The following is a 26,253-nucleotide window of genomic DNA, read 5'->3' as shown; positions in this document are numbered from 1 at the left end:
ATACGGACTTATTTTTTTTTAAATTTAAGTAAACGAAATTACGAAATTATAATTAAACTCTAAAAATCATTACTAAAAAACATATGAATACAACTACAAATAATTAGAAACAAAGCAGAATTACTTAGGGTTACTTACAATTAGACAATCATCTTCAAAATTCGCCATACATTTTATCCACCATGACAGCAACTCCATCCTGCAAAGATTTTTCGTTTCTCGTACCAAGAATCCAACATTCTACCAGAATCCTACAGATCGTTCAAAATTCGTCATCATCCGAGCAAACGTCATAACTCTTTACACAAATTTATATACACATACGAATTTCACAATTCGAACGTAGCTGTCTCTTTAGCAACATTGTAACGACTAAGTTTCAACTTCACGCAACGAATTCCCTCGCAAATTTTCAGCTGTATACGTGCTGCCATCTCTCGAACAATCCAGCAACCGTTATTTTTAAATTATAACGGCTTTGTCTTCATCCGTGCTCGCGTGTATAGTTGTGCACGGATTTTTCGATTTTTTAAGCACAACTAGACAATTTCTTAAATTAGATATGTTTCCACTATGAAAGGAAAACATTTCCGAATAGCCTTGATCTAACAAACATTTATACAAATCGAAAGCTTTTTTAACCTTCAATTCTCAGATAGTCTTCATGTTCAACAATTTATATACATTGCAACGCTAATTAATATACGAATGCAACTACAAATGATTAGAAATAAATATGAATTACTTAGGATTACTTACAACCAGGTCGATCCTTCTGATGTAAAATTTCTTCAAAATTCGCCACACTTTTTTCTATCATGGTGGCAACTCCATCGTCCACAGATTTTTCGTTCGTTATACCGTGAATCCAAAATTCTTCCTCAATCCTACACACCTTCCGAAATTCGTCATTGTTCAAGCAAACATCACAACTCTTTTCGTAAATTTACATATTCATATTTTACAATTCGAATGTGATTATTTCCTTAATATCGCAACGATGTACCTACTAGTTTTAGTTTCATACGGCGAATTCCCCCGCAAATTTTCCACTGTACATGTGGTACCATCTTTCGAACGATCCAACAAACGTTGTCATTTTGACGGCTTTGCCTTTATCCATGCACGTGTGTTCGCGTGTTGCACGGATCGTTCGATTTTTGGCGCACAACTAGGTAATTTCTCAAAGGTATTCTAAGATCAGTAAGATTAACATCGATTAAGAAAAACGAGAAATAACGCGCGTCATTAAGCATTGTGTAATTTTAATATGTTTCAACATCAACGTTGAATCAAAGTTCCTTTTGTCTCGACTGGTGGTGTTTCGTTTCTCCTTTACAAATCGTTGTACCCTTTTGCCTTCGTTTAACTTTCGTTTTCATTTTTCGAATGCTAGCTATATGCAACTGAATTACTTTCGAAAAAGTTACTTTCAATCCCGCGCTTGGATACTGAAGAAATGCGACAAAAAATGAACCTTCTTGTCTGCCTTCCTCTTTCCATCGCCCCACTTTGTCCCTCTCTCTCCTTCTGTCCATCTTTGTTTCTCTCGTTCGTTGTCTCATGTAACGAGCCGTTTACGGCAATGGAAATTTTTCGGATTTTCGAATTCAACGTTACTGCATCGTCTCAATTTGCCACCTGAACGCACGTGCGATCGTGTTCCTAACCTGCAGCTTACATAACTCATATCATCTGTACGAATTTCATAAATTTACGTAGTAACGACGCTAGAAGTGTTTCATGAAATTTCAGACGAACCATGCCGTCCGACGCAAAGAAGAAACAACAGCAAAAAAAGAAGGAAGCCGCTAAGGCTAGACAATCTGGGAAGAAACCACTCCAAACCAATCAAACAAAACCTGCAGAAGATAGCAAAGAAGGCAGTCCTGGTTCAGGGGCCCTTCAAAACGGAACCAATGGAACCCCCCCTATCAGTACTGAAGGTAAAACTGAAAATATTTTATGTCAATTCTACATCCCATCTAATTGAATCTCCCTTGATCATTACAGAGGCATTATGTCTGAAATTGGAAGCAGACGCTAGACTTAATGCAGAAGCACGCTCTTGCACAGGTTCATTGGCTTCGCATCCACGTAGTCGAGACATAAAGATATCTAACTTTTCTATAACTTTCCACGGCTGTGAGCTTCTACAGGATACTATGTTAGAATTGAATTGTAGTAGACGTTATGGTTTACTTGGTCTTAATGGGTCTGGAAAGTCTACTTTATTAGCCGTACTTGGAAATCGTGAAGTTCCTATTCCCCAACAAATTGATATCTTTCACTTGACTAGAGAAATGCCTGCTAGTGATAAAACAGCTTTAGAGTGTGTAATGGAGGTAGATGAAGAGCGCGTTCGGTTAGAGAAACTAGCAGAAGAATTGATGGAATGCGATGAGGAAGATGCTCAAGTGCGTTTCTATTTATATTATTTTAAATTTAATATTTACATTCGTCGACGTAAAATTGAACCAAAACGAAAATTTTATTTAAATAGGAACAGCTCATGGATGTTTACGAAAGATTGGAAGATATGTCGGCCGACACGGCCCAAGCTCGCGCTGCTCATATTTTGCATGGATTGGGTTTCACTGCAAAAATGCAAAAGACACCCACCAAAGACTTTTCCGGAGGTTGGCGAATGCGAATCGCTCTTGCTAGGTACAAAAAGCTATAAAAATAATTTTAAAATATTGTAACAACTACAGTAGTCTCCGCTTTAGCGTCTACACTTTTCCCCGCTTAGGCGTCCGTTGCTATCCCCACCAATTCTTGGAAATAGGACCTCGGAATGAACTTTGAACGATCCGAGAAAACTAATATGAAACTTGATATAATGTTTACAATGTTAGTAAAATTTTTAGTAACAGAACGTCTTCTCGACGGACGTTCGTATGTCTTACCTTTTTCTTTTAGCTTGTGTCTAAGGCATTTGATGCTCAAGTGCACTTTTACGTGTACTGGGTACCGATATCTCGCTCATCCTTTCCCTTTTCTTTATTTAAATTTCAAGAAGTCACCTCTCCATATAAACATCCAAATTTGGTCCCAACTACGGACACTAAAGCGGAAACTAGTGTATGGAGTGAAAACATTTTCTTTCAGAGCCTTGTATGTGAAACCTCATTTATTGTTACTCGACGAACCTACCAATCATTTGGATCTTGATGCTTGCGTGTGGTTGGAAGAAGAGTTGAAGACTTATAAACGAATTCTCGTCATCATTTCTCATTCGCAAGACTTCCTTAATGGCATTTGTACAAATATCATTCATGTCAATAAGAAACAATTAAAATACTACACTGGTAATTACGAAGCCTTTGTGAAGACAAGGTAAGTTAATAATAATAATGAAATCTTCCGAAAGTAATAAATGTAAAGTAAACATCGATATAGTTAATATGAACTGTTTAAATTAGGATGGAATTACTAGAGAATCAAGTGAAACAATATAATTGGGAACAGGATCAAATTGCGCATATGAAAAATTATATTGCTCGATTTGGTCACGGTTCCGCCAAGTTAGCGAGACAAGCTCAATCGAAGGAAAAGACTTTGGCGAAAATGGTAGCTCAAGGCCTCACAGAAAAAGTTGTCAATGACAAAGTATTAAATTTCTATTTCCCCTCTTGCGGAACTATTCCGCCCCCCGTTATAATGGTTCAAAATGTTAGTTTTCGTTACAACGAAGATTCGCCTTGGATCTATAAAAACTTAGAATTCGGTATCGATTTGGACACCAGAATTGCGTTGGTTGGCCCAAATGGTGCCGGCAAAAGTACGCTTTTAAAACTGTTATATGGAGATGTAAGTACCATAATCTATTATACATTTCAATGATAAAAGCAGACTTAAGCACTTACATATTCATGGATAAATACAGTTAGTTCCATCAAGCGGCATGATACGTAAAAACAGCCATCTTCGAATAGCAAGATACCATCAGCATTTACATGAACTATTAGACTTGGATATATCGCCTCTTGATTACATGATGAAAGCCTTTCCAGATGTTAAAGAACGCGAAGAGATGAGAAAGATTATCGGTCGTTACGGATTAACTGGTCGTCAACAAGTATGATTGTTTAGAAGATTCGAAAACCCGACAAAAATGATTTTTTTTCAACATTTTAAAAAGTGTTACTTCGTTTTCTTGCGTCTAGGTATGCCCAATACGACAATTGTCTGATGGCCAGCGTTGCAGAGTAGTGTTTGCATGGCTCGCTTGGCAAGTACCTCACTTACTCCTTCTTGACGAACCAACGAATCATTTAGATATGGAAACAATCGATGCATTAGCCGACGCAATTAATGACTTTGATGGCGGAATGGTACTTGTATCTCACGATTTCAGATTGATTAATCAGGTATATTTTGGTTTAAAAGATTAACCACATGAGTTTTGAACAAGGATAACAATCTTTTAAATTTGGTTTATTAGGTGGCAAAAGAAATCTGGGTTTGTGAGAATGGTACTATCACAAAATGGAGTGGAAATATTTTGAACTACAAGGAGCATCTTAAAAACAAAGTTCTCAATGACAACCAAAAAAGGCAGAAGGAATTATTTAGAACTAAATAATGTGAACATTATATTTTGTTCTGCTCCATTTCTCTTACCAGTATACTGTCCCTCCGATATAGGAATCTGCCTCTTACCCCCTCTTATTTTTGGACATTTCTTCGTGTCTAGCACTGAATTTGCGCTGCTGTGTAGCGTTATCAGTGGTCAAGAATTTCTTAGCTAATTTATTTAAATAATAAAGCGAATTATTCTGTGACAACATACAAGATTAATCCATGGTGTATTTGCCATGCTAATAATTTAGGGATCCGATATCAACAATGTACTGTGAGAAATATAAATTGGATATATATATAGATTATTACAGAATATTACAAGAATAAAATACGTTTAAATATTACAAAAACATTTCAAATATTCGACTTTTTCTTACAATTCGGCTTTATTATAAAGTCCTATTTATCTATAAATTAATTTAATTTTTATAGATATACAAAATATATGTGTGTAAACACTTATAAATACTTAATACAATTCAAATGACGTGATCTTTGAGATATAGTTTTTATCTCAAGTATATATAAACAATCTGATAGTATAACAATGGAAGACTAAAATTCTGCGCATATCCATGTCACAAAATATTACCTCTGGTGTTCTCTGATCATAAAAGTGTTTAAATATATATCTTACAATATTTTTTAATACGTCATGAAAATAATGTATGCATTTTTATAATTACTGTAATTAGAAACAATGTAAAACACTAATATTGTTGGTAGAAAACTTGAAATTGCACTGTTGGGTTTTTGACCTTGACATAATAAAAACAGAAATACATAACACGTAACATTTTCATAACACTGTGTGTACCTTCAATATCTTAGGTATATCTTAGGTAGATCTTAATGAAACTTAGTATTAAGACCCAAAACCATGGAAGATATGGAAATAGTAAATACTAGAATAGTTTTTTACATGTCAGGAAATTAAATTATTTAAACCGGTGTTGAAGCTGGAACAGAACATGCTACCTCTTGTGCCAGAGCTGCATTCCGTAAAATTGCTAAATGAGAGTCCATATCGCTTAAAGCTTGATCGATAAACGCTAATTTCCTAGCATGGTTTTTTGATACTCCATGCTTGGTCACTAATGCTAAATGTGCCACAGCCAATACCAATGCTGCTACTCTAGCTTCTAAAAGTCTTGCATCTAATGGTGGATACAAACTTCTAACCACATCATCGACACGAGGTGGAATACGTCTAGCAACCTAAAAGTTAAAAACCTTAGAATATTAAATCGAATTCGCGAGATCAAAAACTATTCACTTACATCCACTATTTCCAGTGGAACAGTGTTACTGTTTACTGTTCCTGCAATAGCAGTAAGACTTGACGCCAAGGCATGACAAGATCTTAATACAGCTATACATAGTGGAGCTAAACCAGTAGCATCATCAACCCACCTGCAGTTTTTGTACAATTTTATTGATGAAAAACATTTTTAAATTGTTATATCTTTTCAACATCATTAATAACAATTGTATTATACCTCTCAGCGCCTGCTAACCACTCCTCACTTTCCCATGCATCTAAGCCTAATCCAGAATAATTTTCTCCCTCTAACAAATCTGAGCTTAAATCTGGAGAATCTTTTTTATTCTAAAAGAAAATCATAGAAACTTTGTAATCATTTTCTAGTTTCTATTATATTGACAACATGTAACTTACATAGTAACATCGTTGTCTTTTACAAATAACAAGCAGCACTAAAAGAGCTCCGAGGAAAACAGCAGCAAGTGCACCAAGTGCTACAGCCACTACTGTTTCCATGCCAGTAGCACCAGCCGTAGGGCCATTATTGCTCATAGACACTGGAGAACTCATCCTTTAGATAAGCTTGATAGTTAACTAATTTTATTGAAACGAATATTTAAAAGGATCGTAAAAACCTCGTAAACAGTTCATGAATACAACTCAAAGTGTTTCCCTCGTATCTAAAATGTCAACAACAGCATCGAGTTTCCCGGTGATAGTCGGTGAGAGGCAGAGACTGTCACAAATGTTAAGCTCCATTCATTAACAAATTCCTTGTTGCATCTTTCATAGCTACCGTGATATTATGTAATTTGAGGCTGATATTAACAGGTGGAGTACATTTTATATTGTTCGTCGTCTATATACAACAGAATCGTGATTAAAGAACTTTCAAACAGCGGGAGAATTGATACTGAATGTGCTTTCGAATTGTAACATTGAGAAGATCATGACTACTGATCGATGACGAGATTAATTAAGACTCATTTCAGTAAAACCGCTTAGAATATAATCTTACTAATTGATTCGTTAGGATTACAAGTGGAAAATTTTAAATGAGAAGAGGCATTAGTTGCGTGGAAAAAATTCAACATTCTTATAATTATTAATTTAAAGAACTAAGCAGTACAATTATAATAAATATTGTTTAAGCATACGCTTAAGTAGGTGTCTATATAGGCATGTGTACTTTTAATGATGTATTCTTATATAAACATTAACATCTAGGGAATTCTAACGTTATGGATGTGTATTAACAACTCCTTTCAAATGGAAATACAATTAAATAATTAATCATTGTACAAAATACTTTAAAAACATTAAATTTCATTGTATAGTCCATGTTATATTTTGTTTGATGCTACCAAATGATTACTAGGATCCGCGTTAATTGAAAATTTTCAAATAATCATTGAATTATTCCTTTCGCTACACTTTTGATAGGAAAAAGATAAATACCGACGAAGTGTCAAGTGTAAACGTCTAACTCAAAAAACAATGATTTAACAATTGTTCAGATAATTGAACACCATATGTCAAACGAACTTGGTAGCACTGATTGCGAGAATTAAAATATTTCAGTGGTTTTCATAGTCATATGTTTTCTGTCATGAAAGAATTGCTGTCAAATTTAGTGTCATTTGTGAATATTCGGTAGGTAGATAATCAAAAGATTTTCACCGAACAGTTTTCAATTCTATAATAAATTATTTTCAGTGTAGTTTCGAACTTTTGACACTGATCGACAAGTGGAACGTAACCTGTTTCAAATCATTTATAAACTTATTCCTTCACATGTGCAGGTTACAATAAACTGTACGATTTTTAACGATACGTTTCATGCGTAAAACACGTTGCAAACCTTCTAAATTGAAACTTATGTGGATATTATGGCTCTATGAATTACTTCAGCACTGGGATTAACCCAAAAGGTGTTACATTACTGACAGACATAGAAGAAAGAAGTATTGCACAAAGGACTTTCTGACAAGGAAATACTCTTTAAAATATTAGAAACATTGCCTATCAAGAGATAAATAAATATTTACATAGCATCTGTAATAAACTTTGTTATCAATATGAACAGAAAAGCAAACAGTGCTACAGCAATATTAAAACAGGATTATCTGCGTCTGAAGAAGGACCCTGTACCCTATGTCCTTGCAGAACCAGTACCTTCCAATATATTAGAATGGTATATTTTTTAAGTATTTCAATACAATTAGTAGGTGTCTAGAAATATAGAGTAATAATGAATGATAATGAGTATGATGTAATATTTTTTGTAGGCACTATGTAGTGAAAGGTCCAGAGGGAACTCCGTACGAAGGAGGATTTTATCATGGGAAGCTTATATTTCCTGGAGAATTTCCATTTCAGCCTCCTAGCATTTATATGCGTACACCAAATGGTCGATTTAAAGTTAATACTAAATTATGCTTATCTATTTCTGACTTTCATCCGGATACATGGAATCCAGCATGGAGTGTATCTACTATACTTATTGGACTGCTAAGTTTCATGGTGTGTAACTAAATACATTAACACATATCAATATTTAAACTAAAGTTTAATGTCTAATGTTTATTTTTATGGTAGGTTGAAAAAAGTCCTACTCTGGGTAGTATTAACACAACAGATTATGAAAAAAAACAATTGGCTGTCCAGAGTTTGGCATATAATTTAAAGGACAAGATGTTTTGCGAGCTCTTTCCAGAAACCGTTGAGGTATTATTAATGCTTCTATATTTATTATGTACAGTAGTGCCCACATAAGTGACCGCATTTTTGCCCGCTTAAATGACCGCGGTGATCCTTACCAATTCTTAAAAGCCAAGCGGCTTCGACCATCGAGCGTGTCGAGCGTAACTTGACGTCGGTCGTTATCGATACATCATATATATGTCCTCTTTCCTTATCTCCATTGAATTCTGAGAAGTAACCATGCCCACATAAATGACCGCGGCCGGGCCCGAGCTTGGTCACTTATGTGGGCATTACTGTATATATGACCAATTTAATATTTATGTTACAGGTTATAAGAGCAGAGTTAGAACGTAGAAAAGAGTTGGAAAAACAGGCGAGAAATCACTGTAATATACCTAATGGTTCATCTTTGTCACAAAATCACTTTCAAACAGATCAAAGCCCATTGAACAGAGTGTTAACTAATCTCGTTGTTATTGTCGGCTTTGCGGCATTTGTTTATATAGTGAAACACGTTTTGACGAGCATCGCTATGGAATAAGCTAAAAGTGAACGCAATGCAGTCATCTCTGATTTTTAGGTAAAATAAGAAAGAAGAAGAAGTTGTGATAACAGTGCGTGCAGATCTTGAGTAAAGATCTTAAGAATGTGATCGAGGTATAAACTTCTAGAGTTCAACATGCCTGTTCATCTACTTATCTACATGGTACTATGCAACCTTTCGGTTTTGACTATGCTAGTATACTGTGGATGTTTGGTAGATTTTCATGAAGGTTAATTGTAAAATACAAGTTGTACTATATTTGCAAATTTTAAACACGATAACAGCAAGTCAAACGTAAAAATTTATTGGATTTTCATCCAAATGTTTAGTATTGGAAACAAAGCGTCGTATGGTTTTATTTGTTTCTGAGAATTTAACACCGTTATCGATTCAGATTCTTTCAATCAATATCATTAACTCAAGTTGAATTCTGTTACGCGAACTTCCAAAGCATAGTTCTTGGACCACCTATACTTAGCAATTATTTGATAAATTATGTACAAGAGCAAAAGCGAAAACAAGGAAAAAGAGTGAGAGAGTGAGAATAATAAGATCGTAGGGGCTTCCCGCGTTACAATCGTTGACCCAAATCAATGAACATCAAATAATTTTGATATAGCTTTCGTACTTCCATTTCCAATTCATTTGTGTACTTATGATAAGTTTCGCCCCATGATATATTATAGCCTTATAAAAGAAGAAATAATTGCACAAACTTACGTTAATAAAATAGCTGATGTTTGTCTTTGCGATGTGCCAATGAAACTAAGTCAAAATTTTTAACTGAATTGGACTGAGCTTAATGAAATAGCTTATATCACGAGTGAAAAATGTTGATCTTGTAAATATGTGTAACAGGTTAGTAAGAAATACATAACTGATGAATACGAACTTATCTTAAATCTGGAGATCAGTGTCAGTATTTATTCTTTATCCGGATAGTACTGCTAAAAAATCAATTTTCAAAAAATAAGCACGTAATCTTGCTTTTCTGAATGTACAATGTATGTATATCACGTGTGCTCGCTAAAGGTATAAGAACGGATTCTAATTTAATTTAAACTTATAGATTAACAACGTAACATTATACAAAATAATTAACAATCAATGTGTACCAAGAACACTAACGAGAACTGAAATAGGATCTGTAAGTCGATATTTATGTTACATAAAACTGCCTCAATTTTATTTATGAATTAAACAATGTAACAATTTCGTACATAAGAAAATGCGTCAATTTTTTTTCTTTGTTACATATCTTACATCGTTTATTCATTACTCGAACAATTAAATAGGGTGTACGATATAATAAAAAAAAAAGCATAGAATTAACACGAAAGCTAAAATTAGAAAATTTGGTGCGCTCGTCGTTTAGTTTAACTGTGCCATCGTTTATTATGATTCGTTCGAAACAAAAGTTATTGCGGATGTTACGTTACTTTTGCAAGAAATGAACGTATTCGCATTAATTACAACATTAAACACGCGCAATATTAAATAAATATTTGTCTTCGCTTACCATCGATTTCAATCGATCGTTTATTCGCTTTCTGCACAAGAATTCGAGATAACGCGTGCTTGTTTATACTTGTGCCTTCTACTCGTGTGTGCTCGTGAAAAAACTGTTTCTACTTTACTGAATGAACGTGTAAATACGATGTACGCGTTATAATTAAAAGTGTTAAAGTTTCAGTTACCTGACGATAGACAAAAAGTCGCGGTTTCTTATCGTAACTATATTAATGCAGTTCGACGAACAGAGATGTCGTTGCAACCGATTTTCAAAACTGCACCTGTTCTTCGCTGCGCAATTTCGTTTTGTTGTATGGTATGTTTTATTTATTATTATTTGTTTGTATTTAGAGTATATTGATCAGAAAATTCTAAGGTAAGAAATTTGAAAAATACGAGCAGTCTCTATTTTCCAATTTCCATATTTTGTTTTCGAAAAACATTGTCCGTGTTCCACAATACTTTAGTATGCAAGCAGGGAATCCTAATATAATCACTCTAGGGAGGAATCATTTTCTTTAGTGTATAATGACTTAATTGACATCAAAACCAAGTCGAGCCCCTGTAACAGTACGACGTTTGAATAACCTTAAATACCAAAGTTTGTGTTCGAAACATAACGTTACAATTTTGAACAAATTTTTATACTCTATCATTTCAAGGTCACATGTTACAGGCCGTTGAAGTTTTCTCGATATCAACTAAAATATTATACACGAAAGATAGATACGTGTAGTCTTATTAGGAGAAAAATAAAAAAAAAAACACCAGCGAACTTAGTTGAAAAATATAATTTTGAAGAAAATGATCCGTCGATCCAATGGCGGCTTATGACAGAGACAAAACAGACAATTGTCTAGTACTCATGATGTTCTAAAACTTGGAATATTTAAAAAATATTGCAAAGCCCCGAGTGCAAGAGATCGTATAGCTTCCATTTTAATGCAGAAATTAAAATGTATACAATAAATTAAATTATTTAATTTTGTTCTCATTCAACATTAGGTTAAGTACATTTTAATTATATTGTACAGAAATTCAGAATTTTCTTTAAATATAATATAATAATTTTAACGCTATAATAGAATAGTTTTAATCTTTTCTATGTTTCTACGTTTTATAAATATATTATTTTTAACATTAAAACGAATGGAAAAGTAATGATTATTGTCTAGGGCCTTGTTGAAGGTTAATTTACTACTACTTCGATCCAAATGATTTTTTGTTTGAAGAGATCGTTACGTAATCGATAACGAGAATATTTTAATAACAATGAAACAACTATGTTTTATATCTATTGCCCTCTCCCCTATAACATCCTTTACTTGTGAGAATTTTGTGATGTCATGCAGGTTAAACCTTAACCCTAAAGTACCACGCTGGGGCCCCACTGGATTCTAGTCTGTTTTCTCGTGTTTATAGATTTCATAAACAGCGGTGTTGGGTTCCTACTGCTACCAAAAGAAATGTACATGTACAGTTTACGATGTCCACCATAAAATAGATGGCGTTTTAGCTTTAGTGCTCGTCAGAAATTGGATCCTATCACGGTATAAGAAGAAGGATCCTACAGAGATTTTATACAAATATGACATATTATGGTATGCCATCTTAGAATAACAGATTTGATACGTCATGAATTGCTGATCCGTTTCTCATTGAAATTAAACGACAAACAGGTACCATCTTTTGCAAACTAATAAATTTCATCTAGATCCACGTGAAAAAAACACATATTTAAATTTTGACGAAAAAGTGACATAATCAGGCTTTGCAATTTGACCACAGATTTGATCGATGATTGTTTTGATGCGTAGCAATTTTGGATTCACCTGATTCATTCGCGGACGGAGACGTGTCCCACTGTTTTTGAGCGACGCGTGTAAAGAACCATTCACAGTTTATCGATCGTCAGCGAGCGAAGGAGAATGGGAAGGGAGGAGGTTCGTGAGATAGCTCGCAGTTTACCGCAACGGTAAACAGTTAGGATTTTCTTTGAATGGTCCCTTGTACGTGTGCGCTCGGGAGGAAGGATGCATCCTGCGAAGACAGCTTCAAGCTTTCTTACAGGTTTTGTGTTTATATGTTACTAGATCCGCGACCGGACTTGGAATTTCGAGATAAATGTCATAGTACGAATTTCAGTTCAAATAACGACGACTGTCTTATGCAAACAATTGAGGAGTTACTTGTAATAAGGGCCTATTTCCTACGGTTGTAGTTTGAGACGATTCAATATCGAAACTTCTGTTTCTTTGTAGAGCCGCGATATTAATGATAAACTTATACAATCGATGTTGTATAAACTTTATTTTTCATATAGGATAAAATAAAATTTATTGCAGGGAGGTTATGTCGAGAAGGAAGACAATCGATGGACGAGGCGTGGTCGGAAAAAAAAAAATATACTTACCGCCGAGCTCTGTCTACGAACTTTTATTTACTATTCCAAGGCTTCGCGCGCACTGACGCTCTCATTGAGAGTCCGCGCTATTTATCGTACATACCACGGGTTTTGTGTATATCGCCATCTATATTATAACCGCGGCTTGGTTTCACGAAAAGCGAGGCAAATACAAAATTTGCCTACATTATTTCATATGCTCATAGCAATATGGTGATAGTTAAATTGTTAAGGGGTAAGACCACCGTAAAAGCCTGAAATAAAGCGTTTTTTTGCGACTGTTTTTGAATGAATGGGAAAATGAAAGAATAATAACATTCAAGAATGTTATTAACCATGTCGTTAAGTGTTTAAAAAAAATATTTATTCAAAAATAGTGCGAAATGACGACGCTGGCTGGAGCCATGCTCGCAAAGCGTGTGAAAATGAAAAAATTTTCTCTTAATCTACATGAGTATAGAGAAATACGTAGGGGTTTTTTGAAACATTAATTTTTGTGTGATTGGCGAGCATTTGAAGTAAAAAGTTCAATTTTGTACAAAAAATGGGCCAATCATTTATCAATAAATATTGTTAAAATTAACTTATCGAAGATCCCCTACGTATTTCTCTAGCTATACTCATGTAGATTAAGAGAAAATTTTTTGTTTTTTCCAGATACAAATTTGCGTCAGTTACACTCAATTCAACACTATTTTTAAATAAATATTTTTTTTTTGTAACACTTAACGACATGGTTAATAACATTCTTGAATATTATTATCCACTCACTTTTCCACCCGTTCAAAAAAAATCGCAAAGAAACGCTTTATTTCAGGTTTTTACAGTGGTCTTACCCCTTAACTTAAAAACAAAAGATATCAACGTCTACATAGTTTTTAAGAGAATGGTTTGTAATTCTGTGTGTACATGGATCACCCTATGGACAAGACAGACTATACTTTTCCTTTACGAATTCAACACCGGCAAAGCTGTGAGCAACAGCTTGGTGCTTTAATATTTACTTAGAACTCACCCGCGCTTAGTTTCCCTCGCGTTGAAACGGTTCTGCATCTGTCGTAGAGGCTTCCTGTGGATTGGTCGTTGGTAGATCCACCTTAATCCACGAAAACATCCCGCAAAAGAAGCAAACAGCAATTTATTCGGCCACGAAATAACAAGGAAGTCGTATTCTACGTGGCGCGTAACTTCTTCCTTCTTGGGGCCACGGTTTCGAACCTCCCCGTACGACCTCCTTTCGTTTCGAGAACGCCCCTCGAGAGTTAATCATCGCAGTAGGCGCCAGGACACTTTGGTTTCGCCTGAGATCCTGCGAAAATAAGATGCACATGTCTGCGACGTGGCTCCGTTCCGTTCTATGTGTTTGGATTTGTCGAGTCGGTTGGTCTATTTTATATGTGAAATTACGTTAAAGAAATTACGCTGGTTTCTCCAAGAAATGTTTAATCTCTACTGTCTTATAATTTCTGTTTAGGTACCTATCTTGAACGCTTTTATACGAAGAACCAGATTACTTTGCATTCTGTTGATTCGTATTTTCGATTCAAATATTTTTGCACAAGCACGATTTGTTCTGCATCTAACGCGGCTAATAAATATTATCTCGGAAGAAAAGGTAGCTATGTCGAGTTGTTTATATTTACTCTAATTTATAAGTGGCTAGGTGTACAAATACTTTTTTTTATCCACTGTAAATTCATTTGAAATTGGCCCACGAGGCGGCAAAGTGACGTACAGTGTCGTCAATCGGTTCGAAACAGTTTCGGGGAATCATTTTACGTCCCCATTTCCTGCCGCCGGACGAGCTACGATCGCACAGGACCGTTCATCCGTGTCACAAAAATAATTAACTCGTGGAACGACCTCATTATGCCGCTTAATTAGCCGCCACTGGTATCCGTGTTTCTCGCGGAGCCCGGGAGCCCGAGGAACTTAACCGAATCGGCTACCGAAATATGGCGATGTTCCGTGGAAGGAACGTGCTTTTTATCAACTTAATAAAGTTTTAATTATTTAACGTATGACTTCCTTATTATTTTCTCAGAGCAGAAATCTTTTAGTAATATGATTGAGTTTTGTTTTACAGCATATAAAAATCGCACCTGTTAAGCCGTTACATCCAGCAATAGTGCTGGTGTTCCGATAGAAACGTCGTCCCCTGTAAAAGCACAAGGACGGAAGACCGCGACATTTCGCCGGTTTCTATTTCCATCGGCGTCTATCGGCGTCCAGGCATTGCTGATAGGGTGGTTTCCACGCTGGTGTATTTACCTACGTCCCGTTGAAGTGGCACAAACCGCCGTAGAACGGTTTACTGCTGGCGTAAAACGGTTTCTCCCCGGTGCTCGAATAAATGCCGTGCCATTGGATTGCTTCTATTCAGATATATATACGTCCGGCACGGTGGGGACTGTACAGGGGCCAGTCGTTGGCACTAACGACGGACGATTCATCATCCGAGGGAAAACGAAAGGAGTGACAGAAATTGCGGTGATTTAGTAGGAAAAGACAGAGAACAGATGTTAAGTCTTTCCGTCGCGTCTACCAGCCCCCTTATCCGTTCCCTTTCCTCCATCGCGATTCGCTTGTCGCACACTCTCTTTTCTTTAACCTTCATCCAATTCCTCTTTAAGGTAGAACGCCAGGAGTTATCTTCCGTTTAGTTAGCGGAATTGATCCCTGACGATCGCGGACTCCGTTCCAGCCTTTTGTGGGTGACACGGACAGTAACGAATCTGAAGGAGCTCAAAGGGAGGGGGGTTGTATTTTGAATCGAAGGGAATGAACAAAATTGTAATCTTATAGAGATTTCAGTCGTCGAGGTTCAAGTGTAAACTTTTTGGTCAATAGGTGGAGGAGAGGGAGAGCTTATACCTTCGCAACCCCGAAGGACTTGACGAGTGGACGAGGAATGAGGATTCTTGATCTCCCGATGGTAGGATGAAGTGGTTGTTGAAGCACTCGTACCTAAGTGGTAGGGTTGGAGATTAATTGGCCATCCATTGAAACGGGAGACTTTGTGTAAATATGCAACTCCACTTAAATTAAATTTAGGATAACCACAAGGTCGATTTTAAGTGGTGCCAGTAAAATAGTGAATAATTAAAATTTTAATATTTGTTCGTATTCGTAACACTACGCGACCCCCAACATAACGTTGCATTTCGTTTGAACGACAGCTTTATTTCTAAAAAAAAATAACGATGATGTCTTTCGTTTAGATGAATCTGCCGCGATTATTGCATATAAAAAATGGATATTTGTAGCATTGGAAAGAGGTTGCAATTGTATCCTAGCACCCTTTCCTGGTGTACTACTGAATTAGCTTAACACGTATGTAATATGGAGGACATATCGGACCGCATTGAAATTGAAAAAGCAAAGTCCCAGTTGGAGAAAGGGAAGAAAAAAGAGAAAAATGGTCTACAGTCGTGCATAGAACGCTGTCAGGATTTCCATCAGAATCCCCGCGTTCGTAAATAAACCGGTGAAGCGTGGTGGGTCGCTATGTTTAGTTTAGGTGGTTTCTCAGATTTCTGGGATCACCATGAGAGAATGTGACAGGTCTTTCAGTTACCGGTGGCCGCTTTATGATCACGACTACCCTACGGATTCGCTTCCAGTCGCGAAGGGGTAACAAAAGATTTTATACAGTCAAACGAATTGCCCGAGATTATTTAAGCTAATCGCGGAAGACGGTTCTCGAAGGATTATATCATTTGCAATGACGATTTCGTTGCATGAGAACAAAAATGGTCAAAAAGAAGTTAATTACGAAGTGGAAGATGCTATGGAACAAATTTATTCCCTTTTTATATTGGAACCCTTTCGAATTCCAAGCATTTTGGTTGGTCGTAGAAGGGTTAGGAGGTCGGCAGAGGTGGGCAAGTAGGTGAATTACATCAGCCTGTTTGTCGCGTTTTGCGCTCACGTTCGCTGTTAGGGTGGCGGCATCGCGTTGGAGGGGGAGCGACAACCGGTCGAAGAGGTCGAAGCAAACATCCGGTGTTCGCGGATTGGCCGAAGGACGATTGGTTGACATCGTTTTTGGCCAATAAGGCAGACTGGGCGTCGCTGGCCGCCGTTTCCTTGCAATAATATTTGCACTGGCACGTCTAATCCATTAAGTCCGCCATCGGACGTCGTTCGGTAAATTATTTATCGCCTCTTTCTCGTCGCTATTTCGTTTCCCTCCACTCCGCCCCTGCTCGTCTCCTCGCGCTAACCCGAATTTACGATCTGGGAATATCCGTATGTTTGTGGCGCGAGTCGTTACGAGCATCCGTGACGTCAGAAGTCGAACGTAACGCAACACTGAGATTTAAACGCTACCAGCTTCTGCAACGTCTTTCAGCGCGGTCGAGACCGCGTGACGTTTAGGGTTGAAAGAATTCTTTTTTATTTTTGTTCATTGACCGATCGAAATCAAGCAAGACTTTTGAACGATAAGATTACCTTAAAAGATTCTCAATCGATCGAAAAAATGTCCCTCTTTGCGCTGTATCGCGTTTTACGTTATTTTGAGTTTATTTTGTTCGAAGCGTTGCGTTGTTAATTTTGAATTACCAGAATAAAAAATGAAAACCTGATAGTGACAAGACGGGAATGAAAGGCGATAAAATTCAGGTCCGATGATCATTTATTGCAGTGCTCGCAATCGATATAAAAATACTGTACATTAGAAAGACGCTCGATCATATACAAATAAAATGCACGAACGACACGCCGTTTAAGGAATGGAAATCTAAATTTCGCTGTATCCGCTAAAAACTGCAGGAAAACGCCACTTCCACAAAGATGGCGCGCGTCTTAACATGGTTTAAGCATCGGTGTAAGTCAACAGCTTAAATAACTAGGAAATAAACCTTCAATATCGTTGTGTTAACATTGTTACAAAGTTTACATCAGTGTTTTCGAGAAAAAGAAATTAAAGAATATTTTTCGATCGACTTACACCAATTTGCTTGGAACTCGTCCACCATTTTGACCATTTCGTTGCGAAAGGGAACATTAAATTATTAATACTATTCTAACAGTGTGAATACGTACATCTTAACGTTGTCTTTATGGAAAATTACTGAATACAACGTAAACAAATAAGCTCGTCGAATATTTCAGTTTTCGATTTGGTCGTCAAGCTTATTCTTTAATTTGGACAACGTGTAATTAAAAAACGAAAAAATTTCGCGGCGAAAGAATCGTCACGAATTATTTACAGAATATTTACAAAGGTCCTCGTCGCTGGCCCTCAGATTCAGAACGAGGAATAATAAATTATTGCGTCTTCCGGCCATTGTTGTACATACGTAAAACTTAATCTAGTCTTAACTTAGGCGGTAAATCGTTCGTGAAAATATACATACTATTATATTACAGTCTCTTGTACGAAAATATACAATGGATCTTAACGTTACATACTTAACTTACGTCGACTATATACAGAGTTTTTGGTATTGTTAGCTGTATGTTCAAGGCACTCGAAGGCAGCTTGAAATGCTTACGATTAAATAGGTTTTCCGTATTACATATATACAAGGCACGTTTCATCTCCTCGATTTAAATGGAAATGGAAAAGAATTATCGAGGTGCTCTATCTCTATGTATAAAGTATCTTGTTAGAAACAGACCACCACCTTAATGTCTACAGTATTTTTTAGATATTCTATAGATAGCAATTTCGAATTCCACAATAGCTTCAGAATCACAATTTTTATCAAAACTAGAGAGGATCATTATCTTTCTGTGTCTCTAAACACTGCACTCTACAAAATATAGTCTAACATATTAAATCTTCAAGAATATTAGAATCTTCTGTTCCTTTTTTTAAAATAAAAATATTTAATCGAGATCACTGTGCACCGAAAGGAAACAAAAATGCAAAATTGCTTCTCTTCTTTGCTTCATCGAGAAACAAGTATAAAGATAAATTCGATAGACGCCGTCAAACATTATTTACACTATCTTTGATTCCCTCAATGTTTTTTCAACATGTCTTCGATTCTTATCTAATATATTTCTCATAAAATATACATCGATCGGTATAACTATTCCTTAGAATTAAATAGACTGTCTATAATAAAAGTCACAGTATTTTGGCGTCGTATAATTCATATCGAGTTCCTTTTTCATTTATATCGAATTGATAAAATATTTCGAAAAACGAATCGTTTAAGAAGAATGCAATTACCGAATAAAATTAAAATTACTAATATAACATTATGTAACGAAACTATGAAGTAATTTAAATAGGCGATCCTTTGGCGTGAACCCATAATCGTTTTGTCCGCTGTATGTTCCCGCCAGAATTCTATAATTTATACATTTCGGCGGGATTATAACGTAGTAACTTTAGGAAGTCGTCGATTATCTTGGACAATTTACCAAATAGTATTTACATTTTAGAAAATACTCGGCCGAACGGTGTTCAGAATCAAGAGAGAGCAACGGAATTACTGTCACGCTTCTCGAGGGCGCGGATTTCGTATTCTATCAGCTAAAAACGACCAAAGACCATCAGCGATCCATTATCGGGGCAGTGAATCTCGGCTAACGTTGTGTCAAACATTGTTTTGAGTAACTTGGCGGGCACGATGGATGTCAGCGCGGGATTCAGAGAGGGATTGTCACTCGGTTGCTCGTCTCTGGAGCCGTATTTTTAGTAGACCACGAATCACTGACAATTACGCGAGACTTGGGATTGAATTCAAAAAGTTTTCGAACCGTCATTGGACGATTCTGTTCGCCGGTCGATTGGATCGTCCCTCCTAGGAAGAGAGAAGGGGATCTTTCTTTTGGATCTGATACAAAATCTCCTAGAATCTTGGACAGAGAACTGGTACGAGTAAGGACAGTTTAGATCTTTGTCAGAGATAATATACTAAGAACTTGATTCATTCGTTTCTATAATTTCGGTAGCAACTATGTTCTTTGGGCTGGCTACGGGCGATACCAGAGGATGTACAATTTAGCGTCGAAATTAGAAAGAACTGGACCGAAATGGGATGTCTGAATTATGATCGAAAATCTTGGCGCGATTTTCAGCCACGAAGCGTTGATTTAGATGCAAGACGTAATCGTGACTGCCAAAATAGCAATTGTGAGTATATTAAGTAATGTTGCAGTATTATACTATGAAATTAGTGTTAGAGATTCTAAGACATAGCGTACAGTGTATCGGTCGTAATAATAATTTCTCTCGGTATAACTGCTCCAGCAACATACTTTACTGCTTCCTCCTGTTGCCATTGAAACAACAAAACTTCTACCAATTCTGAGACGTTGCTATGAGAGAAATATCACGGAGACATAAGAGAAGAACTTGATCCAGCGATCGATGACGAAATGAAAGAAATGAACCAGCCCAGTTACTAAATGCGAAATGGTTTCAAGGACGGAAATAAGACGCGCCCGATGCGTTTTTCAGGGCGTCTCGCGACTGGAGGATGAGTTTGCTCTTGCAAAGAGAACTGCAGAGGAAGCATCATTGGGTGTCCTGATTCCCCGAGAAGTCACGGGATGTCAGACTTCCTGGCTAATTGAATTCAAAGAGATTTATGGTTGGCACCGGCGCACGTCGTCGCGAAAAAGAATATTCGCGCCTACTAAAGGTGTCCTCGGCGACAGTCGTCGAACAGAAACGTTGATGAATGTTTAAGTCTGCAATTAAAATCCTTCTTTCAATAACGGAAACGAGACGGTACCGACCAACCATCCAATTCATACAGTCTTCCCTCGCTGCGATGAAAAAAAGAATCGTGAAAAGATCAGAATCGTCTATGGAACGAGGATCCAAACCGATTTTGCGGTATTACAAGAACATTAACCGTTTTGTAATGAAACGTGAGAAAGAGTACGTCTTGGTATCCGGTTATTGACACAAGGGTTATAGTATTATTTTTAAATCGACCATTTGCCTATTTCTTCCGTCCTCCGGGAGACTCGCGAAGAAAAAGTATTGTACGTCGGGCAGACCTTTCGAAAAACTTTCCGAAAGAAGGCATGCGACGAAAAAAGAACGTGCATACTCCCCGAGCATTCTCTGGCGATCGTGACAGCTTCTCGAGGGGAACGCCGATGGCACCTCGTTTGGAAGGATGGCGTTTTTTCATGAAGATTCAGTGCCGCAATAAAGACGCTGGCGGATTTAACGCGGCGTGTCTTCGTTAAGCCAGTCAAACGCGGCGCAACTTTTCCTTCCGTCGGTTTAAAATAACCGGCCGCGTTCGAGATATATTCACACGGTCGTTGGTTCGATTCAGAAACAAAGCTCCCGTCGGCCTGATATCGAAGAGAATCCTCCTCCGAACGGTTCGAAGGGAGTAAGGGGGAGGGAAGAGAAAAAATCGTGCACCGACCGACGTAACGGCGCCAAAATGCTCGTTAACGCTGCTCCGCCGTTGTTTTGTTTAAGTTTCATCTACTCTGTCGGCCGGTTAGGGCTTGTTTCCACAGCGTCGGGACTGTGCATCTTCGGTCGTAAAAAGAACTTGTAAAATTGTAACGAATGACGCAACCGTGCTCGTCGTTCAACCAGAAAAGGAAGATTTTAAAGGAGATTCGAGTTGCTTCGTATATTAATTTATTCGTGATGTTTTCATTTAAAAATTTAAATCAGCTGATTTGGACATAAAATGTAGAGCGAATATTTTAATTTAATATTCATTTTCACAATTGGTTATAACAGAAACTAGAATCGATTGCTACGGTGAAAGCACGGAACAAAGTTAGAGAGCAGTACTCGAGGCATCCACTCCCGAGGCCATAAATTCACCCTAACGGATTCGCCACCAACGTTTCGAGAGGTAGCGAAAGTAGCAAGAGAAAATGATGTCGGAAATCCCAGCAATAATCGACCATTGAATGACTTAATCGTATACAAAGAAACGGTTTTACATGTTTGCTGGAAAATGTTTATAAATTTCGACGATTACTATCCTGCTCCAGCTTCACCACTTCGATGCAATAGCGAAAAATATTAAAAATTATCTAAAAATGTCATGAATTTAGTCTGATATATATGTTAACAAGCGCTGCAAGAACTGGTCAACCGAGCCACGTTAAAGCCAGATCACGCCCCTAACTAATACACTGTGATGATCATGCTCATTTCAGATCACCTGAATCAAGATTCGCAAGTCGGAGTAGTTCACGATCTCCGTTTCTAACCAGGAACGGATCATTCCTGAGATTGATACCGACGGCGGGGGAGCACGATCTAATAAGACCAGCGTACACGATTGCAGGATTTCACACGGTGCAGAAATTACGACGGAATTGGCCAGCCAGCCAAACTTGTCGCACCGTTAATAGACCGACGAGAAGACGTAAATTATTGGCTTACATTATCACGGAGACTAGCGGGACCGGCTGATCTATCGCGTCGCGAAATGAACTGTCGCGATTGGATTTCAAAGAGCCAACAATGTCCTGACGGTGAGGAGAAACGATCGTTATTAATTACTCATCGCTGAATCCGCGGAAGTGTGACAGTGGTCCCTCTAATTGCATTTAAAACACTACTCGTCTCTGTTCTAGATCGAAGACCTTCGATTCCCGAACTCTGTACTAAAAAAACTCCCACTCTGCCGCAACATAGTCTTCGAACGATATATTTCAATTATATTCGCCGAATCTTGAATAGTTGAAGCATTCAAATGGTCGAATATTCGAATACAGAAAAATCCTACAATGCCAGCCCTAATTCTAAGAAATATTCACCTCGATTTGGCTAGGAAACAAATGGAAATCGCACCTAGAAACTCGCTCGAGCACGAGTCCACCGATTCTCAAACGCGTAGCAACGCTGTGTATTTGCAAGGGAACATCTCCAAGTGATCAATCTTCAAGTTACTTATTAAAATAAAAATACATGCCTTGAATTAAAAGAGAATAGTTAAACTATTTTAGAAAAAAAAACGTTATTCCATGTTTTTGTTTATATTGAATAATACGAATGCTTTCGTAAGAACTGTTTAAGCTTCATCCTAATTGACGATTGTTGCTTGACAATATTCCCTTGTTAGTGTCTTTTACGCCTATAAGCAATTCCGGTACTTTCGAGCCGGCGAAAATAGGAAATTGACCTAGTCTTCTCTTCTTACGTTTGCTCTTTGTAATTCAAGAGTGATTAGTCGCCGTTGGACTTTTACCTCGTGACTGAAGCGCGGAGCTTTTGATGGAAGATCTGTCTAGAGGTTCGAGTTCCAATCGTCCTCCATTCTCCAAACGCTGAAAGCGTACGAGAGCTTCTCGTGCGCCATATAGCTGCACGACGACGAGGTTATTTCTCTCGCAGCCAATACCGCGCTTCTTGGATTTCTGTCACCTGGAAAAAGAAAATTCGGTCTTTTATCGAAAGTGTTCTGGTATTCGAATTATGGACATGGGAATTTATACAAGCCAAGTTAATAATAATTAAATCCCAAAAATCGACAAACATGAAGTTCTTTGACGACCCTTTCTAAGCGAGGGTCCAAAACTGAGGCTTTGTCAGTCTCGTGGTAAATCCGCCACTGTGTAGAATTCACTACATCTATAATATTTGCACCGAGAAATGAAAAGTGCTTCGCGTACAATCAAACAATTGTTTCTGACCTATCTTTCAGGTCTAATCAACGATCGGAAAGTTAAGAACGCCGCGTCCCTGGCAAAAGAACGGCCCGAAAAGATCGCGGTACTGCCGACCTGGTAAAAAAAAACGCACAGCAAAACGAGGGGAGACGCGACGGCGTATCAGCAAAAATAAAAGGAAGAACTGGTATTTGCGTCCCGGTTGCTCGCTGAAAGGGGACTGCGATCGGTGCCTTCAGACCAGTTAACGTCTCGATATCTTTAGTCACCTGAAGTTATGGCGTATCTCGTCGCGGTTTGCCGTGTACTAGGTCGTCTTGTACCCTGTCAGCCTCTGAATGAGATACTGGGGGATGATTTACCCGCCACGAGCAGGACGGTTCGTCGTGTCGACGCATTTCTGTCGCAATTGTCCCGTCGACGGAAGTTGTTGCAACTCCGTGGACGTGGATTCTTACGAAGGAATTAAAACGGTGGCTTCCAAACTTCTTTGGAAAACGAAAGTTACTAGAAAGGTACCCCCTTAAGTATTAAACTGACATAAAAGAAACTTTTTGTATACTCCTAATAGTTACAATTGTAATAATGGTGCAGTGTCCCATAGCCAGTTGTTACGAAGATATAGGGAGAGTCGCATGGCGTGTTCATCGGTAACCAAGTACCACGTGTTTAGAGGGACTAGTCAGCGTTTATTTACAGTGCAGTGTAATTAAACAGAACCTCGCGATGAAGGGGTCCCCAGATTCGGGAGTCAGAAACTGGCTAGTCGCGCGCCACCCCAGAAGCTCTTACGCGAGTGTCTTGCTACCCTTTTGGGCAAACATAGTTTTCCCGGGTACTCGAGTCGATTCGCCGTAGGCACAATATTTACGAATTGCTACGGAGACAGAGGATTTCATAGACCTAGTCCAAACGATCTCAAGTATCCCGTACGAAAGCAGACTGTGTGTTTAGAAAAAAAACGGTGACCATGAGGTAACATCTAAACGATTAAACTCGTTTCTCTGTTGCAGGGAACATATGGATTTTCGTGTAAATTTCTTCGAGCATTGAAACATAGATTTCATATATTGTAAACATATAGTTAAGTATTGTAGATACGTTGACACTTTTTTTTCCAGCGCTGACCGTGGCCTGAGTCTTTATCTGTTTCGGCAGTTTATACGTATCTGTTTTAATGCCCAAAGAAATTTACGGCCTCGCTATATCATGAAGGTTACAGTACAATCATGGTTGACGGACCTGTTTTAAGGATCATTGAAAAATCTGTGGAGTTGATAACACAATCGCTGCTGCGTTAAACACGATATCACGGACAAAAAGATAAGACTCTCAATTAATTTAAATTCAACGCAAACATCGTGAAAGTAGATTGGCCTATAGTAGTCACTCAATTGCAATTTTCAGAAAGTGAATAAGACTCACCAACATCATCGGCGGCGTCGGTGTTTTCCATGTTGCAGTGCAACACCTGGAACAGGAAGTCGATGTACCTGGTGGCCAGCTTAAGCGTCTGGATCTTGCTGAGCTTGTCGCTGGGCAACGTCGGTATGATCTTCCTGAGAGACGCGAACGCCTCGTTCAGACTTTGCGTCCTCTGCCTCTCTCTTACGTTCGCCATCACCCTCTGGTTCTGGATCTCCTCGAACGTCGCGCAGCTCTTCTTCCTGAACTTCGACTTCGTCGAGGAGGCGTTGCTCTCCGTCTCGGACTCGTTCTCGGCACTGCTGGACTTCCTCTTCCTCTTCCCGCTGCCCCTGGACCCCTCGACCGCGTAGCTTTTCGTCGAGGACGACGGTTCCATTATCTCACTCAATTGTTTGTACCTTTGCTGCTCCATCTCGGATTTATAATCGACGATCTCCGGTTTGTACTCGAGAACCTCAGGCTTGTAATCCACGATCTCTGGCTTGTAATCCATCGGCTCCACGTGATGGTAGCTCTGTTGAGGATGCCTGGGCACGATCTCTTCGCCACCGGACGAGTACATCTGGGGCGAGGGTGTTAGGTAGAGATTCTGCTCGTGATCTCGACTATGATCGGACAGAAAGCCCGGCGAATTGTCGTGCAAACGTCTGTCGTACTCGGTCACCTCCGTCTGAAGGTCCCTGAGTATCTTATTGCTGGCGTGCTCCTGGTACCTCTTCGTCTCATCCTGATTTCCATATATCGGGTAGGCGGGTGGCTGGTAGATCATCTGGTGATGATGATGGTGATGATGGGTCTGGTAGCCTGGTAGATCTCTGTGCTCCGGCGGGCTGCTGAGATCCATCAGGTGTGTGGGCGGTGAAAACCGTTCGTAGTGGTTCGGAGAGTTGCTGGCCGAGCTTCCGGCACTGTGGGGGATACCGGAGCTGTCGTTGTTGTCCAGAGTGTAAATGCCCTGGATACGCTGCGACTGAAGGCTCACCGGATGCGTGGTCTGCATTGTTTCCCGTCGGAACTGTCAACGCATGAAGGACGCGATTCTCTTCGGAACTGTTACGGGTTCTTCTTCTCTCGTGGACGCGGTTCCTCGAAACCCCGAACACTCTCACCACCACTGTTCGCACTAAGTTGTTTTCTCAAAAACACACCGGAGGAAACGAAACTCGGAGCGGAAACAGTCGGCCTGCTGGTTCTCGAGACCTTTCTTCGTCTGTTCAGAGTCGACACTACCAATATATA

The 26,253-nt window shown here is 38.4% G+C and overlaps 4 protein-coding genes and 1 long non-coding RNA gene across 7 annotated transcripts; 3 read left to right on the top strand and 2 right to left on the bottom strand.

Moving 5' to 3' along the window:
- The first annotated feature begins 1,056 nt into the window (after positions 1-1,056).
- LOC122400201 (ATP-binding cassette sub-family F member 2) lies at positions 1,057-4,872 on the top strand. 3 transcript variants are annotated; one of them, XM_043401537.1, is made up of 9 exons: positions 1,057-1,175; positions 1,756-1,946; positions 2,014-2,417; positions 2,504-2,667; positions 3,112-3,339; positions 3,426-3,813; positions 3,890-4,081; positions 4,170-4,373; positions 4,448-4,871. In XM_043401537.1, the coding sequence occupies exons 2-9, from the start codon at positions 1,763-1,765 to the stop codon at positions 4,586-4,588; spliced, it is 1,905 nt and encodes a 634-aa protein (XP_043257472.1). In that variant the 5' UTR covers positions 1,057-1,175; positions 1,756-1,762; the 3' UTR covers positions 4,589-4,871. The 3 variants fall into 3 exon arrangements, with proteins under 3 accessions (XP_043257472.1, XP_043257473.1, XP_043257474.1); XM_043401538.1 differs by having other exon boundaries at positions 1,105-1,189; positions 4,448-4,872; XM_043401539.1 differs by lacking the exon at positions 1,057-1,175 and adding an exon at positions 1,523-1,697 and having other exon boundaries at positions 4,448-4,872.
- A 287-nt stretch (positions 4,873-5,159) lies between these two features.
- Positions 5,160-6,726, bottom strand: LOC122400231 (transmembrane protein 98-like). Its single transcript, XM_043401583.1, has 4 exons — positions 6,266-6,726; positions 6,087-6,196; positions 5,868-6,000; positions 5,160-5,805 (listed from the first exon to the last, which is right to left on the bottom strand). The coding sequence occupies exons 1-4, from the start codon at positions 6,419-6,421 to the stop codon at positions 5,530-5,532; spliced, it is 675 nt and encodes a 224-aa protein (XP_043257518.1). The 5' UTR covers positions 6,422-6,726; the 3' UTR covers positions 5,160-5,529.
- A 699-nt stretch (positions 6,727-7,425) lies between these two features.
- Positions 7,426-10,582, top strand: LOC122400230 (ubiquitin-conjugating enzyme E2 J2). Its single transcript, XM_043401582.1, has 5 exons — positions 7,426-7,504; positions 7,573-8,045; positions 8,140-8,374; positions 8,450-8,578; positions 8,886-10,582. The coding sequence occupies exons 2-5, from the start codon at positions 7,930-7,932 to the stop codon at positions 9,096-9,098; spliced, it is 693 nt and encodes a 230-aa protein (XP_043257517.1). The 5' UTR covers positions 7,426-7,504; positions 7,573-7,929; the 3' UTR covers positions 9,099-10,582.
- Positions 10,583-12,438: 1,856 nt separating this feature from the next.
- On the top strand, positions 12,439-16,160 carry LOC122400242. The gene is made up of 3 exons (XR_006259342.1): positions 12,439-12,683; positions 12,959-13,112; positions 15,868-16,160. It is a non-coding gene; the product is annotated as an uncharacterized LOC122400242 (long non-coding RNA).
- A 7,044-nt stretch (positions 16,161-23,204) lies between these two features.
- On the bottom strand, positions 23,205-26,014 carry LOC122400226 (protein twist). The gene is made up of 3 exons (XM_043401578.1): positions 25,469-26,014; positions 25,012-25,426; positions 23,205-23,341 (listed from the first exon to the last, which is right to left on the bottom strand). Exons 1-3 carry the CDS (start codon positions 26,012-26,014, stop codon positions 23,205-23,207), a joined length of 1,098 nt encoding a protein of 365 aa, XP_043257513.1.
- Positions 26,015-26,253: the final 239 nt, after the last annotated feature.

This window comes from Colletes gigas, unplaced genomic scaffold (assembly GCF_013123115.1).
Source record: "Colletes gigas isolate AHSC1104 unplaced genomic scaffold, ASM1312311v1 Colletes_gigas_Sc00016, whole genome shotgun sequence".
Taxonomy (NCBI): domain Eukaryota; kingdom Metazoa; phylum Arthropoda; class Insecta; order Hymenoptera; family Colletidae; genus Colletes; species Colletes gigas.
The sequence above is the reverse complement of the archived record's forward strand: the minus strand, read 5'-3'. Positions and strand labels throughout refer to the sequence as shown.

Bases quoted from the DNA above. Each gene is read 5' to 3' on its own strand.
- LOC122400201 (XM_043401538.1), top strand. From the start codon at position 1,763: ATGCCGTCCGACGCAAAGAAGAAACAACAGCAAAAAAAGAAGGAAGCC. The intron at 2,418-2,503 runs GTGCGTTTCTAT...TTATTTAAATAG, and splicing joins GCGATGAGGAAGATGCTCAA to GAACAGCTCATGGATGTTTA. The intron at 4,082-4,169 runs GTATGATTGTTT...TCTTGCGTCTAG, and splicing joins GATTAACTGGTCGTCAACAA to GTATGCCCAATACGACAATT.
- LOC122400231 (XM_043401583.1), bottom strand. From the start codon at position 6,421: ATGAGTTCTCCAGTGTCTATGAGCAATAATGGCCCTACGGCTGGTGCT. The intron at 6,197-6,265 runs GTAAGTTACATG...ATTTTCTTTTAG, and splicing joins AAAGACAACGATGTTACTAT to AATAAAAAAGATTCTCCAGA. The intron at 5,806-5,867 runs GTAAGTGAATAG...TTTAACTTTTAG, and splicing joins TTCCACTGGAAATAGTGGAT to GTTGCTAGACGTATTCCACC.
- LOC122400230 (XM_043401582.1), top strand. From the start codon at position 7,930: ATGAACAGAAAAGCAAACAGTGCTACAGCAATATTAAAACAGGATTAT. The intron at 8,046-8,139 runs GTATATTTTTTA...TATTTTTTGTAG, and splicing joins CCTTCCAATATATTAGAATG to GCACTATGTAGTGAAAGGTC. The intron at 8,579-8,885 runs GTATTATTAATG...TTTATGTTACAG, and splicing joins TCTTTCCAGAAACCGTTGAG to GTTATAAGAGCAGAGTTAGA.
- LOC122400226 (XM_043401578.1), bottom strand. From the start codon at position 26,014: ATGCAGACCACGCATCCGGTGAGCCTTCAGTCGCAGCGTATCCAGGGC. The intron at 25,427-25,468 runs GTTCTCGAGTAC...TATAAATCCGAG, and splicing joins TCGTGGATTACAAGCCTGAG to ATGGAGCAGCAAAGGTACAA. The intron at 23,342-25,011 runs GTGAGTCTTATT...TTCTTTTTCCAG, and splicing joins CGACGCCGCCGATGATGTTG to GTGACAGAAATCCAAGAAGC.